This window comes from Littorina saxatilis, linkage group LG7 (assembly GCF_037325665.1).
Source record: "Littorina saxatilis isolate snail1 linkage group LG7, US_GU_Lsax_2.0, whole genome shotgun sequence".
NCBI lineage: Eukaryota > Metazoa > Mollusca > Gastropoda > Littorinimorpha > Littorinidae > Littorina > Littorina saxatilis.
The window spans coordinates 18,809,467-18,827,313 of record NC_090251.1 but is presented as its reverse complement, the minus strand read 5'-3'; the positions used below and the strand labels follow the sequence as shown (position 1 = coordinate 18,827,313).

Here is a 17,847-nt window from a genome sequence, read left to right as displayed (position 1 = left end):
CTCTTCTTGTCAATTTCACTGCCTTTGCCATGAGCGGTGGACTGACGATGCTACGAGTATACGGTCTTGCTGCGTTACATTGCGTTCAGTTTCATTCTGTGAGTTCGACAGCTACTTGACTAAATGTTGTATTTTCGCCTTACGCGACTTGTTTAACTGATTATTTTGTTTTTACTTTGTGTTTTATTTTTGATTATCATTATTTTTGAGGGTGTATTTTGTGTGGCTGTGTGTTAACTACTCCTTCTACATTTTCAATCACTGAGAATCAAAAATCCCTGCCCTCGCATTTACCTCTTCTTCCCACAAAGCGCCGAACGAGTAGGGGTGGTGGTGGTTCTGATATGGTGCTCATCTTGGCACCACTAATACGCAAATGCTTGTGGAATTAGCAGAGTGTATTTTCTGTTCCAATGCCTGAGCAGATATTGTACATTTGTACAGTATTAACTTCGTGTTTATCAAAGCAGAATTCCGACCTTACCAATTATGTATTATAATGTGAATATACGTTCCCGACTTGCATTTACTGGTGCCATTGTTATACGAATTGAGTCCCGAAACACTTTTTTTTAGCAAGTGTTAATTGTTTACTTTTTTCTTTAACTTAGGACAGCGTCCAACTTTATTGCTCGTTCTGTCCCAGATTCGTGCTTAGATGTGTCGATGTTTCGCTGGACGGTGTACAAAGAAAACACGAATACAGCTTTTTTTGAAAGCGGCCACGTATTTAAATGATTTCTTTCTGGCATTGCATTTGTTGGTGAGGACTAAACATTCAGCCTCCCTTTCGTAATCAAGGCTGATGTTCGCGAGAAAGATACCAACCGGGTGGGAGCTAACGATCTCAACCTGACGTTGATCTTGTACGGACATCACACACACAAATATTGACTATCTGAAACCGTCTAATTATTTACTGTTCCGAACCTGTTCTATACACTGAAAATTTAACAGACTGAAACATTATACGAGGGGTGTTCTGTAAGACTCAAAGCTCCTGGCAATGCCTCATGATTTTTACAATGACGTATGCATACTGCAATCTTTCATCGGCGATGACACAAAATGTCATGTATCTCGAAGTTTCCTTTGCAAAGAAAACAGCTCTTAAAGAACACTAACCGTCCATGTTTACTTGCCTGTCATGGAGCTAAAAAAAAAAAATTTTTAAAGGGAGTTTAGAGCCATGATGTTTAAAAATCTCATACTCTTTGTGTTACATGATATTGCTCCTGACTAGAAATCTCTGTTTAATGAATGACTTCACTTGACTCTGATAATGTCCCTTGTGTTATCGATCTGAAAATGTTCGGTGCAGCTGTTGGTCAGCGATCTGAAATCAAGTCAGTCTGAGGGGAGAGTTTGCTGCACTCTCTTAGGTCTGAGCTCAGAATAACTCTCATCTGTGATCAATAAATGACCTGACAATTTTAATTTTCCTTGTTACACGTTATCATGTGAAAATCTTCTTCAGTCACTTTTGTGTGTAACTAACAATTTGCTCTGCGATCTCTGTGTAATGAATGACCCGACACTTTAAAGGCCCTTGTCTACATTTTTATACCGAAATCGCCATTTGACCATTAAAATGCAGAGTCTATTATCTACAAATATCAACAATGCACCCCCTTTCGATCAGGAAAGACGAAGCCAGTGTAGCCGTTTGAAAATTCATTGTAGTATTCCAGCGTAGTACTCATAATAGGATATCCTTATTTGGAAAATGCCAACTGAGCGCAAAACTCCTCTCAAATCCCGTGCAGTTTCGTGCGTTTAAAAAAAAGCGTGGACAGCGCTCCAGTGTCAAACTGTTGCTGCACTTGTTTGGGCGTGGCTATAAGCATAGTGGCATGAATTTGATTGGTCAGTACTTTTAGGCAAAGCACATGTTCTCAGCAAACAGAAAACAAAATATTGGAAGCCGCGTGAGTCACGCTACCCAAAACAAAAATAAAAAATCTTTTTTCCCCATGGTTCATTCATCATCTGATGACATAACTTTTTAGCGAAATCTAACCATACGATTATTGAAAAAAAGCAAAAATGTAGACGACCACCTTTAAATGTTCCTTGTGTTATCAGAGTTATGATCTGAACATATTCTTCACCACAATTTACATGTAGAACGATCTGACATGGGGCTCTGTGCTCTGTATGTTATGAATGACATGACACTTTTAATGTTCTTTGTTGTTTCTACTATTATGATCTGAAAATAGTCCTCACTGCATGCAATGTATAACGTTCGGACATGGGACCCTGTGATCTATGTGCAATGAATGACCTGACACGTTTAATGTTCTATTGTATTGTATTGTAACAACTTAACTTGTACACAGAAAGATTATGACAGACTGACCAGGGATCTTTTAAGTGTGCAAACACACTGATATTTTAATTAACTGTGTCGTCAAAGTGATTTAGTCACCGGTATTACTATTAATTTTGTCGGCACGCTGCTACTTTGCGTGGGTGATTTCATAGAACTGGTGCATACCAATGTGTCAACTTGCGGTACGGCGCAGTGCCAAAACATTCACATCAAAAACTGTGTCAGTGTGCGTGTGTTTGCGCGCATGCGCTTGTATGTGTGCGCGCGCGTGCGTGCGAGTGTGTGTGTGTGTGTGTGTGTGTGTGTGTGTGTGCCAGTGTGTGTGTGTGTGTGTGTCAGTGTGTGTGTGTGTTTCTCAGCCGGCCGTGTGTGCGTTCGTGCGCACGCAGGTATGTGTTAGTGTGTGTGTGTGTGTGTGTGTGTGTGCGCGCCCCGCCCCACGCATGATAAGCCACTCGGCAGGGTTAGTAATGAATCATGAGTCCACCGTCTCCTAGTGACCGCATTGTACTTTATTTGTGCCATGCAGCTTGTATTTAGCTTTTGTGGTTTATACATTTACAAAACTGTTGTCTACGCTGTGTATTGCATTGCTGATTAAATCATGAAATGGCTGATCTGACTTGTGTCCTCCTGTGACTCACTCCACTGTCTGAGTACCTGTGTGTTATTAGTACATGTACGTATTTTGTGTGGATCTTTTTGATATTTTTTTTAAGTGTCTGGGTATTCGGCTTTTTGTTTGTTTTTACTTTTTTGTTTATCAGTATTTGAAATATCATATTAAATGTCTTGCAACTGGATTTTCCGACATAAAAAGTGAATGAAACGGGTACCTGACCCAAGCAGTTCCGAGCAGGGGGGGGGGGGGGGGGGGGGGGGGGGAGGGGGTGAAGGCAGCAAGGGAGAGGATCGTAGACTGATGGGCACCGCTCAGTAAACCGGCTCAGTGAGCATCATTGTCATATGTGATCGCGGCTTAGACTGACCACAACCGACTCCGTGTGTAGCGGCATTCTCGGACGGCTTGAAACTCAGTCTAGGAATAAACGGAATATTACTATGGCTCGGTCTCAGTCTTCTTCGAGTCATGAACTGGGTCCTTTTGGACGTTAATCAGTTAAAGTTCACGAGTGGAGTGTTAAGTAGTGCTGGCCGTAAATGGGTCTGTCACGTGCCGGGTGGCCCACTCAGTGCCTGGCGCGGTAAAACTGACTATGCTGTTAAAAACTACATGCTACACCTGGCAGTTCCGAGTGGCAATCAGTGTTCGAGGAGGATAGACTTGGCACTCCCACTCAGGTTGGCTTGTAAGCACTCCAGTGACTAAAGGACCTGCGGAGAGCCATGTTGGGAGTTTGTTCCATTGACTCAGTGATGGTGCGTGGGAAGAAGGTCACGTGTTGAACTATGGAGTGAGCCGGGGGTGTGTCATCCTCAGTCTCGGCTTGGAACATTCTCTGGGAGCGGCCTCTGGCTCTAGTTCTTGAGTCACTCAGTTTGAAAAAAGTGTTCCTGTTGACGTCAACTGTGTTGTTGTTGATTTTGTACAGCATAGTGAGGCGTTGATGGGGACGCCGTTCTTCCAGGGAAGCCCATTCCAGTCAGTGTCTTGTTTTGAGCATGTCAAGTTGGTTACACTCCGTACTGTATGGCGCCAGGCCGGATCATTATAATTGTTAGAGACAAATCGAGCCGCACTGGTCTGACACGATTACACTTTCGCTCGCTTTATAATACTGATTAACAAGTCGCGTAAGGCGAAAATACAACATTTAGTCAAGTAGCTGTCGAACTCACACGGAATGAAACTGAACGCAATGCAACTTTCCAAAGGACTCAATGTATCTGAAGCAAAATACCACTCGGGTTCATACATCAGGAATGCAAATTTTCTCTACCACTGAAGGTCTCTGAATCCCTGAAAGTGGGGTATATAACGAAGGCTAAATACACAGCCTCATTCACCAGTATGACATGACCTCCTCCCCCCCCCCCCTCCCTCCCCCCCCCCCCCTCTTGGCACCTTTACACAACCGTCCCTATCAGGCATGGTCAAAGGTGGCTGACCTCTCAAGCAACCCCCCACCCAAACACAATGGCCTTGCTCCAGAATTTTCAAAAAAACGGATTTTCCGTCTGCAGCCTCCTGAGAAAAACGGAAATTCCGTCCTAGACGGAAGAGTTGCACCCATGGACATCTCATGGGAGAACATCTCCGCCAAAACGAACACCGTACAATGCAACCGTTGCCTCCCTTACACGGTCACTGTCAGTGTCAGTGTCACTCTTTCTCCAACCCCACCTGTGCTCCACTTTGATCAGCATACAAATTCTGCGTTGCGAAAAAAAATCAAAACCCAAAGCACTAAGCAACTTCATCAATAATTAAACGAAATTAATTTTTGTTTTATGGAAGTATATTCCCTGAAAATCGACAGACCCATTGGCATTTCACGTTTCGTCAATTTGTGACGTCAGGATCACGTGATACACACAGCAAATCTCTCATGTTTGCAAATGGCGAACCCCGTACCGGGAAGGCTTTGGGGGTCCGAAATGTCTCACGAAGGGGGTCGAAATAGGGGTAAAGATGGCGGCGCCCAGAACATCCCACATGAGTCCAGTTTTCACGACGGTATCTTGTACTTATCCAAAGATTCACCTTCTGCGGAGGTCCGAGAGATCGCCGACGCAAATTCGCTCCAACTCGTTCAAGATGGCGGCACCATCAGCCTTTTGTCTGGTGATGGGGAAGACATGTCGGTGGACATGTACGCTTACGACCAAAGTGTTAGTGAAAATGCCGCCGAATGGATGAAAACCAAATGCAAGAGCTTGAGCATCGACTTCGACGGTGTAGGAGAGGAAAACGTAGGCGACATTCTTGGCCTTGGGTCTGAGTCAAAAGTGGACAACCTCATGGTCATGGGTGGTCAGTTTCTCAGCAGTGAAATCTCAGAAGACAGCGGTATTATTTTGTGTTCGGACGGTGTGAATCTCGTGACTTCAGGCATTTCGTCGGGAAACGATGCCAAATGCTCAGATATAATCCCACTGTGCAATTTACCAGACGATTTGAGCGCTCGGACGGATCAAGTTCTGTGTCCAGCGCCTTCATCTCAGAACAGCACAAACTCCTTACTTGATTCAAGTAGTGCTACAGTTACCGGGTTCAGTGACATGCCGCATACTTTGGACACATCCAACATTACATTCACAGCATTTACAGACAGGGTCATTCAAAAATTTGAACCTGTCGAGGACTTGGTGCAATCTAATCAAACAACTATTCTTGAGACAAGTTTTCCCAGTCTCGCAACATCTCAAAGTCTCATGGGTGTTAGTTCAGCAACTTCAGTTGCGTCTTCAGTCTCATTATCTGATAGTGGCTTGCCTGGTATTTTACCAAACTTTCTTGGCATCGACTCTTTATCCTCACCGGGGAACGAACTTGGTATTTTGCAAGAAAGCAGCTCAGGCAGCATGGGAGAAGGGTTACAGCAGAACGGTTTTCTTGCTACGGAGGACGGAACAGAACTTACAACCTCATCAGCAGCAAGTGATGATTCTCGAAGTATCGACCTCTCAGACCCTAGCAATGTCACTTTGGCGATGATATCTGTGTCAACAGACAAGGATGCCAACTCCACTCAAATCGTGGTGAACACATCCCAGGGCCAACGGTTTTACATGATAAACACGGCCAGTCTGAACCAGGCCAAGGGTGTTGCCCACCCTATAACTGTTGAGGGTACCTCGGGTGTTGATGGAGTTGCCACTTTCCATACTTCTGGTGCACAAAGTGAGCCCCCACTTTTGAAATCTTTTGACCGTTAGACCCAAAACAATAAAATGCGTGTTTTGAATGACAAGGCAAAACAAAATGGGGTCGGTAGGCCAGTTATTAGTTTAAACAATTTTATAAAGTGTTTCTATTTTATTTACACAGGTGCATGTGCCTATTTATTGGCCGAGCTGTGTCCCCTGGAAGGCGGAGAAGAGTAAATTTCCTTGTAAAGTCTACACAACTTGCATTTAAATTACGTTTGGTCATTTTAATTTAAGAAAAACTCTTTGTGAAAAAATATGATGGCTCGAAAAAGTGTTAGGGTCTAGAGGAGAAAAAAACGTTGGTTGGGGAATCAAAAACAGATTTTTTTTTAAAAGTGGTGTAATCTAATTTTCTTGATTATGATCATAACAATTTAATGTCTATTTTTATTAATTTATTGTGTTGTTCTGCAGGAGCTGGTGATACTGGTAACTACTTACTTTGTAGTGTTTACTTTAGTTTATAACATTGCTGGTTTAAGCTTGGCCCATTTAAGCTTTCCCTGGGGTTCTCTTCAGTTTAGATTAAATGTTAACGAGTTCAGATGTAAAGCAAGTTTGTAAAGTTCCCTACACTTTACAGCTTATAAGAAAAATGTAAATAAAGAAAGCACTGAAAAACTGTAGATTAATTTAGTGTTTATGTTGAATGACCCGGCTTTCAGATCTGATTATGCAAAGTTCAGCATGAGTTTTATGCTTTTTCTCCCAGATCTCTTTACGGTACCAGTGTCAAATCTGCTGATGTGTTCAGAGGCAGGCTGTGGCAAAACGTTCACCAAGTTGTCCAAGTTGAAGATTCATGCTATGCTTCATACAGGAGAACGACCATTCAAGGTACAAAGTTCTAGAAATTATAAAAAGAGAACGATAGATTATGACTTGCGGATGTGTGACTTACTGGTGTTGTCATTTGTCAATGTAAAAGTGAAAGGATACATTTTGATTTTAAATTAGTTCATACATGTGGAATTACTCATTAGTTAAATAGGAATTGTAGTTTGCAGTAGCAGGCATCGAACATAGACCGATTAAAAGGCTCAAATGTCCGATTCACTTAGCCGCATAGCGGTCAGATGTCTTATCGTTTTCAACTGAGCGCGGTCATTGTCCGATAAGAACTCCATTCCTTCGGACAGCGCGTTATTTGATAATTTTCCTTTCATAATAAAAATCTTCAAAAAGTGACCGAGCGCTCTCGCGTACAGGTGCACTGAAGTTGTGCAGTGCAGATCTTGCGTTTTCCGAATCGTTTGCGGTATGAGCTGTTTGCGTACACCCGTCTTCTGACAGCACACTAAAGTTAGGAGTACGGGAGACAACTTCAACTGACCAAGGCTCGCATATGCGTTAATTTGCTTTCGGTTAGAGTTGAAGCGCACGGCGCTGAATTATGCCACTGAAAAAAGCTAAAGCCTGCCAAACAAACAAAAAAGCTGAACACGTTTGGCGTTTCAACGGCATCGTGTGCTACATTAGGGCCAAGAAGAACATGGGAAAACACGGCTCGAGAATAGATGATTTTGGGATATCCTTTCATGCGCCTTTCGGCGATTGGTCAATGCATTTCGTATCAATAATGTCGGTCTCGCTTGAAATTATTGCTTATTGCTTTCCAAACTTATACAAAGTGACCGGGAGCGTAGGGTCAGTTACTGAACTAGCCCTGAACAGTGAGATATGGAGAACAGTACACAAGTACTAACGGAGACTCGGAAGCTCGAGTCACTGAGTCGTCGCCACGCTTGAGAACTCAAGTGTCATATGTGAAGTTAAAATCTCCCTCAACTAAAGTGCGACGAAATAGCTCAGTTGGTAGAGTCCCCGATTGACGGTGCGCTAGTCCTTACTTATGTGGTCCCGGGTTCGATTCGCTTCGAAGGCAATTTTATTTTTATTTTTTTCTGAATTCGTAATTCTTGTATTTTATTCATTTGCTTCATTCCAAACGGTTTACAACTTGTTCTTGTTTTCTTAACTCTATATATATATACTTGTATTTTTTTCATTTTGATTTATCCCAAAGATTTTGAGTCGTGTATTAAAAATCAAATATAGTGCGTGAGTGCCATTGAACAGCTTTCCCACAATCCTGTATTCTATTTTTAGTAATGGATATTCCCAAGGAAAGGTCAAAGGGCATATATATCATGTGTCGACTGCTGGTAATAGTACTTAGCTGCTTCTATTATGATAGGCTTCTGAGTATACTAAATTACTATGGCTATTAGTATTATACTACAGTTGTAGGTTGACATCGTTTACGGTTTTACAGGATAGTGGAAGACGAAGAGCCAAATTCAGAACAAACTGACTGCTTCTCCTGCTGATGCTATTTTGTCTTATTATTAGCATCACTATCAGACATATATTATCAAAACAGTTTGGGATGTTTTTAAAATTAGTAAACGATTAGATTCATTTGGTCTACTGTTATTCGTTAATATGGTTTATTAATAATATGAAATTGTAATTTTCAGTGTACCAGGTACGGCTGTGACTGGGCCTTCACCACATCCTACAAGCTGAAGCGACATGAAGAATCTCATGGCGGCAAGAAAGACTTCTATGTGAGTATCATCTTCAGAGTGTTTTACTGTTTGGTGGCACACTTTCCAGCCATCCCTCGTCATTTTGACAGGCAGAGCAAGTAGCGCTGGAACTTGGAAGAGCAGAGCCCTGAATACAGTTCTTCCACATATGTTTATAATGTTACATTTGCACCATAACATAATTTTAAGGTGCTGTCCCGTCGCGATATAACCTTGAATGGTTGAAAACGACGTTAAACACCAAATAAAGAAAGAAAGAAAGGTGCTGTCATTTTCTTCGGTTCAGCTTTAGGCAGCTGTTTCACTATCCAATGGCTTGACGGCTGAATGTAGAGTTGATCTGTACTAAAGCAACACTTGAAAAAAGTTGCTCCTGTCTCAATATAAGCAAAATCATTTATCCGTTAGTTACTGTACACCAAAGCTCAGAATCAAAGATACAATTCAACATTTACCTATTTACACTGTTTTTAAAACAATGAAATTCTCTATGGAAGTGCAGAAAAGGTTCCAGTAAATTTTCATGTCATTTGTTTTGCTAACTTTAACCTCAATCATCAGGTTATGACGTAATTTTAAAAAAGCACGGTCAGCGGTGTAGAAATTATCAAATCACCCTCTTTAAATATTTGTACACTATTTTTGTCTGCAGTTTTGTGAGTTAGAAACAAGAAATCATAACAAATCCTTTTCACGATAGAATAGTCCGGTTGGTACTCCACTACGGTACCAAATGTTCATTTTACCCATGATCTGTACGTTACTTTACACCAAACAGCAAGTACAAGGTACTGAATTTACATTTAATGGGCTATGCTCACCTCGGTTAACCTTTAGCACGCCAGCGGCGATTTTCGTCGCCCAGCCATTTCCCCCCCTTTGCCAGCCAGCGGCGATTTGTGTCGCCAGCACAAGGCTTGTTCGTATGACCAACTTCTCGTTCGTATTTGCATACGAGAATAACGGTATTTTTAACGGCACTTGAGCCAAAGCGAGGCTCACTTACTTCCGTTATCTCGTCGTGTCGTCTGCGCTGCATTTGAGTCGGTTTCGTCGAAGTTTTCTGCTTTTGTTTTTGCATCGATAAAGTACTTTAGCAAGATGGAGGATTATGAGTTTGAAACTTTCTTTTGAGTTGTTTCTTGACAACAAATCGTATGCTGAATTGGAACGAATTACTGAGGAAGACCTTCGCAATGAATTGTGTATCGCGGTGAAAAAAATGACAGTTCGTCAAGTGACAGTGACGGTTACGAAACGGAATTTACGAAAGTACAGTGGCTGGTCCAGTTTAGTGAAATGACAGGACCAGCAAACATTAACGATAATCTGACTGCGTAGCAAATGCTTGACTTACTTGTCGAAGAAACACTGCGTAGAAACTGACTCAAATTCAGCGCAAAGCAAGCCAGTGACAAGACGTAAAAAGTTTGCGTGTTCGGAAATGGCGACCTGTGGATCTAGTGCAGGTCAAAGCTTTTCTCTGCTTGTTGTTGCTAACTGAACTATTAAAAAGATCGTCCCATGACATGCACTGGTCCACAAATATATTTATTTAGATACCAGGATCAGGAAGTTGGATGGTCAACATGATTACCTGATCAAAGGAGTTTCACCAGACATAGACTCAAGACTGGTTAGTTTTACAAAATTCCACGGACTAGCCAACACAACCCCTTTTCATTTTGTATTTGTATTTATGCTAAGAAAATAAATGATGCATGAAAACAAAACTGTTTTAATGTTAAATATAACCCCATCACAACCACAACGTTTCATGCTTATTAGTGCGTTTTCAAAGAAGTTGTAAGTGTTGAAAGTTAGTGGGTGTTATTCTTACGCTAGGTAAGCAAAATAATGTGGCTACAGGGAAAGTAATGCTGGCTGGAATCTGGAGTGCTAAAGGTTAAACAGTATTTCTAACTTGTTTGTTCTAAGCTACCTGTCTCAAGTCAAAATAAAGGGTTAGATTAGTGCCATTAGTGGTTGTGCCTTTTTGGTTGTGTGTACATCTTTACACAAAAGGATGGTGTAAAGTAACATACAGAAGGCTCCGAAGATCTGCAGGTCCATTTGAAGGGTAATTTCTCTTTTATTTAGCTCATAAACCCTGAACAGACTGTTATGTGTTGTTTTTAGCATTATTATGTGCTGCATATGGTCTCGGTAAAAAAAACAAGGTGATGTATGTTACATTTAGACCAAAATATCCCAACAGTGGTTCTTCTGAGGTAAATTTTGTCATTCAGTGTGCTTGTTTTTATGTTGAAACAAAGGTTTGGTCTTGCTGGTTGTTCTTAAGCACTGATAAGTTATCTTCTGTCTCTAAAACAAATTCATTCAGGGTTTGTACAGGTCATGGAAAACCTGGAAAGTCATGGAATTTGATTTTTAATTTTCCAGGCCCGGAAAGTCATGGAATTTCAATTCAAGTCATGAAAAGTCATGGAATTTAACAAAAATAAGAAAGAAAAAAAAATTAACCTTTAGCACGTCAGCGGCTATTTTTGTCGCCCAGCCATTCTCCCCCCCCCCCCCCCCCCACTTTGCCAGCCAGCAGCGATTTGCGTCGCCAGCACAAGGCTTGTTCGTATGACCATCTTTTCGTTCGTATTTGCCTACGAGAATAACGGTATTTTTAACGGCACTTGATCCAAAGCGAGGCTCACTTCCTTCCGTCATCTCGTCGTGTCGTCTGCGCTGCATTTGAGTCGGTTTCGTCGAAGTTTTCTGCTTTTGTTTTTGCATCGATAAAGTACTTTAGCGCTTCGACAAGCAAGATGGAGGATGATGAGTATGAAACTTTCTTTCGAGTTGTTTTTTGACAACAAAAAGTATGCGGAATTGGAACGAATCACCAAGGAAGATCTTCGCAATGAACTGTGTATCGCGGTGAAAAAAAAATGACAGTTCGTCAAGTCACAGTGACGGTTACGAAACGGAATTTACGAAAGTGCAGATGGATACAAACAGTGGCTGGTCCAGTCACAGGCGGAAGGTATCGTTCACTGGACCACTACTTTCATAGACCAGCAAACATTACCGATAATCTGACTGCGTAGCAAATGCTTGACTTGCTTGTCGAAGACTCAGAATAGACACTCCGTAGAAACTGACTCAAATTCAGTGCAAATCAAGCCAGTGTCAAAACTGGCAGTGACAAGATGTAAAAAGTTTGCGTGTTCGGAAATGGCGACCTGTGGATCTAGTCATGGAAAATGTTATTGAGGCTCATGGAAAAGTCATGGAATTTTGTTTCTAAAAACCAGTGGGGACCCTGTTCATTGTCATTTTCAAGTATTCTCAGTATGTATGTTACATTTACACCCTTGTCAGAAGGCCTCACTTAAGTCTCTCTACAAGTACAAGCCAACAGGTGCAAGCACTAGGAATCTTGTGACCATAGTTTAACTACCAGGTGTCTGAGGTATAAGAAAACACACACTTTTTTGTATTATGGCATTATTTAAAGACTGTGACAAAACTTGTTTGGGCAAGTAAATACAATTTCATTTACACCAAACGCATATTTTTAACTTAGAAGTACAATTAAATTACATCAAACACAATTTTTTCACTCAATTTAAAAAAAAATTCCAATCATCCTACCTAATGACCTTCCTCTGCAATGAATTTTAAGTAAGTTTGACCAGAAACATTTTTTTAAGATAGTTTCCCTTTTTTCATGATTATTTACACCAAATGTAGCATACACTGTACAGACCAGCTAAAAAAGAACTCTCAAAATCCAAAACCTATGTTCAGATCAAACTTTTAATTATCTAACATGTTTCTCCATCCATTTCTGGACCTATTAAAAATTAGATTGAGATTATATCCTTATCAGTAACTTGGTTATTCAATGCCCAATGTGCCATGCGTTTCGCGTAACGCCTTGTGTGTCAAAAAAGGTGCTTTTTTTCTTGAACAAAGTCAATTTTCTCAGCATCCACGCGACTGACAGACATAAATTTGGTATGGATAGAATCTGCATGAGGACTACTTCATAAGTGTATTGTTTTTTTTTATTTATTGTTTTTTTTTATTGTTTTTTTTAACCTCAGTTGCATGCAGGTGCTACTGCAATTATTTTTTGCCTTTTTTTTTCTTTTTTTTTTCGTGTGTGGCTTCATAGGTCTTTTCTTTTCTCAGTCAAATGTGTACATTTTTAAATCAACGAACTTTATCAGTAAACTAATATGTTTAAGTAAATAAATAAAAATAATCATAACATATCCCAACTGCGGTTATGAAATTAAAGGCCCCTCGTGTTTTTGGAACCGCAGGAGCTTTCTAGTTTGCTGTTAGGTAGATTTTTGGTTCCTCTTTTCTGTCATGCTCTCTTTTTCTTCATGAATTCTTTTCTTTTTTCTGCTTTCTTGCTCATTCACCTGTATTTTTTCCAAAAATCTCTTCTCTTGCCGCTTGTCTCGCGATTCATGTATAGTTTAATCTGTTAGTGTTCTGATGTAAGTCCAGCAGTAGATAGGTTAAGCCTATTTTAACATACTGGAAACTGGTAATCTTCCAGTAGGTATTAATTTAGTTTTACTAAAGCCTGCTGGGACACAAGTAATGGGTTAGTGCATTTGTAAACAGGAATCGCTTGACAAGTGGCCCCCTTCATCCCCCCCCCCCCCCCCCCCCCCCCCTTCCTCGTCCTGATATGGCTCTGCGTAGTCGGCTGGACGTTAAGCAACAAATAAACAAACAAACAAAAAATCATAACATAAATTTATTCCTAATGTTCAGCTCAGTTTCCAATAATACACCCAAATCTAACTTTTTCCCATATTTAAATTTTCCAATAGTCATTTTGGTAATTAAAATACAATAATTCACAAAATAAATACACTGCCCAAAAAAAGTTAAGGACCAAAAGCCATTTTTCGATCCCAACGTTGATTGTGCAAAAATCACACAAATCGGCGACAATGACCCTCTACGCTTTGTGGTCGTCTTGACAGCTTCCCTGCCTTTGCTGTGACAGCAAAAACCGGTACTCAGACTTTGCCTGTTTCTCTGTGCAGGCGAGCAAAGAATCCGCAATATTGCGAAAAACGCACGTGAAAGTAACCCTCCTGCAGAGCTCAGCACAGGTGATTTTGCCCCAATCAATCTTTTTCACGTGAACCATTGGTCCTCTGAGAGTGAACTGTCGTCACCAGAAATGCTTTATAAGCCTAGGCAAAATCACAGCAGGCCACCAAACAACCATCCCCCCAAGACTTCATCTGAACCTTGTCGACCGCGGACGAGCTCTAGCCTGGGTTCAAGAGGGTATCCGGCTCCAAGAGATTGCTGCAAGACTTGGCTGCTCCCATTCCATCATCGTGAGGCTGCGGCAGCGCTTTCTGGCCACTGGAAGTGTGGAAACCAGACCCCGGTCTGGGCGCCCTCGAAGCACCACACAACGTCAAGACCGCTACATCACACGCCAGGCGTTGCAGACCAGGACGACCACTGCCAGCACCGTCAGACGAAGGCTTGGGGTGGCAACCAACACTGACATCAACGAGCAGACCTTCCGCAACCGCCTTCATGACCAGACGCTGCACGCAAAGGCGTCAACTTGGCCGCATTTTACTGACGCCACGTCACATGATGGCAAGACTGGCCTGGTCCACCCGCCATTTGAGATGGAATCGACAGCAGTGGGCCCAGGTACTGTTTTCCGATGAATCTCGATTCAGTCTGGAGCATGATGATGGTAGGACCAGGGTCTGGAGGCGTCCAGGAGAACGCATGATCCCTGCATGCGTGAGAGAGAGAAGAGCCTACCGGGGAGGGTCAGTGATGGTGTGGGCTGGGATCAGCGAGCACCATAGGACCCCACTGTACCATGTACGGGGCAACTTGAATGCCCTTGTCTACAGGGACCAGATCCTCAGGCCCCAAGTCCTGCCCATGCTGCATCAGATTGGGCCCCATGCAGTGCTACAGGACGATAATGCTCCCCCACATCGAGCACGGCTTGTGGACGCCTTCCTGCAGCAGGTACAGATCAACAGGATGGATTGGCCAGCCAACAGTCTTGACATGAACCCTATCGAGCATGCGTGGGACATGATGGGCCGTCGTGTTCGCGAGAATCATGCTCCACCTGCAAACCTCCAACAGCTGCTCGTTCTTTTTCAGCAAGAGTGGCAGACCATTCCCCAGGCTGATCTGGCAAACATTGTCCACTCAATGAGGGGTCGCTGCAACGAGTGCCGCCAGAATCGTGGGGTTATACCCATTATTGAACTTTGGGAACCGGTGAAACATTGGAATTGACAATCTGCAAAGACTTGCGACTTTTGATTTTGACCCCCCCTTCACTTAAGAGACAGTAACTCAATTGTTTATGAATGGAATTCAATGCACTTTGGCATGATTGTTGTTGAATGATTTGACCACAACATATTACAAGTTCCATGTTTTTGGTTGATCGGTTTTTGCGTAATTTGTGTTTGGATTTTTGGTCCTTGACTTATTTTGAGCAGTGTATAATCATTTTTCAAACTTTCCCTAAAATAACCCAAAAATACATTTTCTTCATTCAAAATAATGGCAACATGTATTTTCTTATAAACAAAATCTTTACATATTTTCCAACCCTTCATCACCTCTTGGCAACTAAAAAAGAAATGTTCAAGGGTGTCTAATTCATTACAAAATTCACATTTATTCGATGTTCGTAATCCCATTTTGTTTAATAAAATATTGGTTGGATGTATTCTATGTAATAATTTCCAGTGCAGCTGACGTAATCTTTCTTCTTTTGTGCTGTTAACAGCCAATAACCAGTTTCTCTTATCCAAATCTACATTATGTTTTCGTTTCCGAAAATCACAGGCACTCGGAATCTGGACATCAAGATCAACTAAACATGCTCTAATAAACTTTGCTGTTATATTTCCACCATTAATAATAAAATCCTGCAATGTAAAATATTGATATGGTAATGTGTCAGTACGTCTGGATTTAAGTGCTGTGCATAATGCATTATATTCAAACTGTCTGGATGGTGTATAACCCACTTTTTCACATAAATCTTCAAAAGAAATAATAATACCATTTTCATTCATGACATCCTTTACAAATGAGATATTATGTTTTATAAAATCTTTAAAAAATAGGCATTTATGTTTAAATTGAACATTCATATTGTTCCAAATGCATTGTTTATGTATTGTAGTCATTTAAAAACAGAATAAAATACAAAGTAATAAAGTATCCAAAACAGGATTTTTGCATTAAATTTTGGACACCTTGACAGATTCCTGACCATATGTTCTGAACTTGCATTCACAAGGATGTTGTTTTTCACTGTTGGTGGACTGCCCTTAAAACTTTAGTAAATGCAGAAACTTTAAGGTTTATGACCATTACACATTTGCTGAAGAAAGGGAATCCTACTTCAAAGAAGTTCTGTAGTGACTAAAGTGAGGTAGACCCCATCAGGTTTTGTGTGTCTCCCCCGAAAGCGGCGTATGGCTGCCTGAATGGCGGGGTAAAAACGGTCATACACGTAAAAATCCACTCGTGCTAAAAACATGAGTGAACATGGGAGTCTAAGCCCATGAACGAAGAAGAAGATCAGGTTTTGTATAATTTGTGACACTGACAGCAAATTTATGTGAGTTATTGAGGGAATCATCTGCTCCAGTACAGAACTCAAGAAATCTAGTTCCATTGTCATTAAGAAAAATCAATGTTTTGATTTGGATATTTAATTGACCTCAGTTTGGCAGTAGTGATGATATTGCACAGGGGTCTGAAAACAACCTTTATGTTGGTTGTCCCTGGTCTTCAAGTTTGCATGTGGCGAATGAGGGGATCAGGGGACGTTTGCCTTCTGAACTGCTAATTTACACAAACGAGAGAGGGTATGGAGGTATGTCAATTGTGTTTGAATTTGTCTTGTGGCATAGCTAATACAAAAAAGCTCTGTGGGGATATAGACCTCATCAGGTTTTGTATAAATTGTGACACTGACAGCAAAGATCAGTTATTGAGAGAATCATCTGTACCAGTACAGAGCTCAAGAAAATAATAGCAGTCATTTTGTTTTGTTGCTTCCCTTTTTACATGTAGTCAAGTTTTGACTAAATGTTTACTTTTAACGTAGATGGGGAATCGAGACGAGGTCCCGCAGTGGGGCACTGCGGTTATGAAATTAAAAGCCCCTCCTGTTTTTGGAACCGCAGGAGCTTTCTAGTTTGCTGTTAGGTAGATTTTTGGTTCCTCTTTCCTGTCATGCTCTCTTTTTCTTCATGAATTCTTTTCTTTTTTCTGCCTTCTTGCTCATTCACCTGTATTTTTTCCAAAAATCTCTTCTCTTGCCGCTTGTCTTGCGATTCATGTATAGTTTAATCTGTTAGTGTTCTGATGTAAGTCCAGCAGTAGATAGGTTAAGCCTATTTTAACATACTGGAAACTGGTAATCTTCCAGTAGGTATTAATTTAGTTTTACTAAAGCCTGCTGGGACACAAGTAATGGGTTAGTGCATTTGTAAACAGGAATCGCTTGACAAGTGGCCCCCTTCATCCCCCCCTTCCTCGTCCTGATATGGCTCTGCGTAGTCGGCTGGACGTTAAGCAACAAATAAACAAACAAACAAACAAAATCGAGACGAGGGTCGTGGTGTATGTGTGTGTGTGTGTGTGTCTGTCTATGCGTGTGTGTGTGTAGAGCGATTCAGACTAAACTACTGGACCGATCTTTATGAAATTTTACATGAGAGTTCCTGGGAATGATATCCCCGGACGTTTTTTTCCTTTTTTCGATAAATGTCTTTGATGACGTCATATCCGGCTTTTTGTAAAAGTTGAGGCGGCACTGTCACACCCTCATTTTTCAATCAAATTGATTGAAATTTTGGCCAAGCAATCTTCGACGAAGGCCGGACTTCGGTATTGCATTTCAGCTTGGTGGTTTAAAAATTAATTGATGACTTTGATCATTAAAAATCTGAAAATTGTAAGAAATTTTTTTTATAAAACGATCCAAATTTACGTACATCTTATTCTTCATCATTTCCTGATTCCAAAAACATATACAGCAGTCCCTCTCATGAACGGACACCCTTGGGCCATAGCAAAACTGTCCGTACATTGCAGGTGTCCGGTCACGGGAGGGGT

The 17,847-nt window shown here is 41.3% G+C and overlaps 1 protein-coding gene across 2 annotated transcripts in view; it reads left to right on the top strand.

Moving 5' to 3' along the window:
- Window positions 1-4,813: 4,813 nt before the first annotated feature.
- The window catches only part of LOC138970846 (uncharacterized), a 37,002-nt gene continuing 23,968 nt past the window's right edge, over window positions 4,814-17,847 (top strand). The window contains exons 1-3 of one of the 2 annotated variants that reach the window (XM_070343399.1): window positions 4,814-6,140; window positions 6,882-7,006; window positions 8,650-8,739. In XM_070343399.1, coding sequence (XP_070199500.1) covers window positions 4,856-6,140; window positions 6,882-7,006; window positions 8,650-8,739 — 1,500 coding nt within the window. In that variant the 5' untranslated portion in view covers window positions 4,814-4,855. The remainder of the gene's footprint in view (window positions 6,141-6,881; window positions 7,007-8,649; window positions 8,740-17,847) is intronic. The other variant, XM_070343398.1, reaches the window with a different exon arrangement.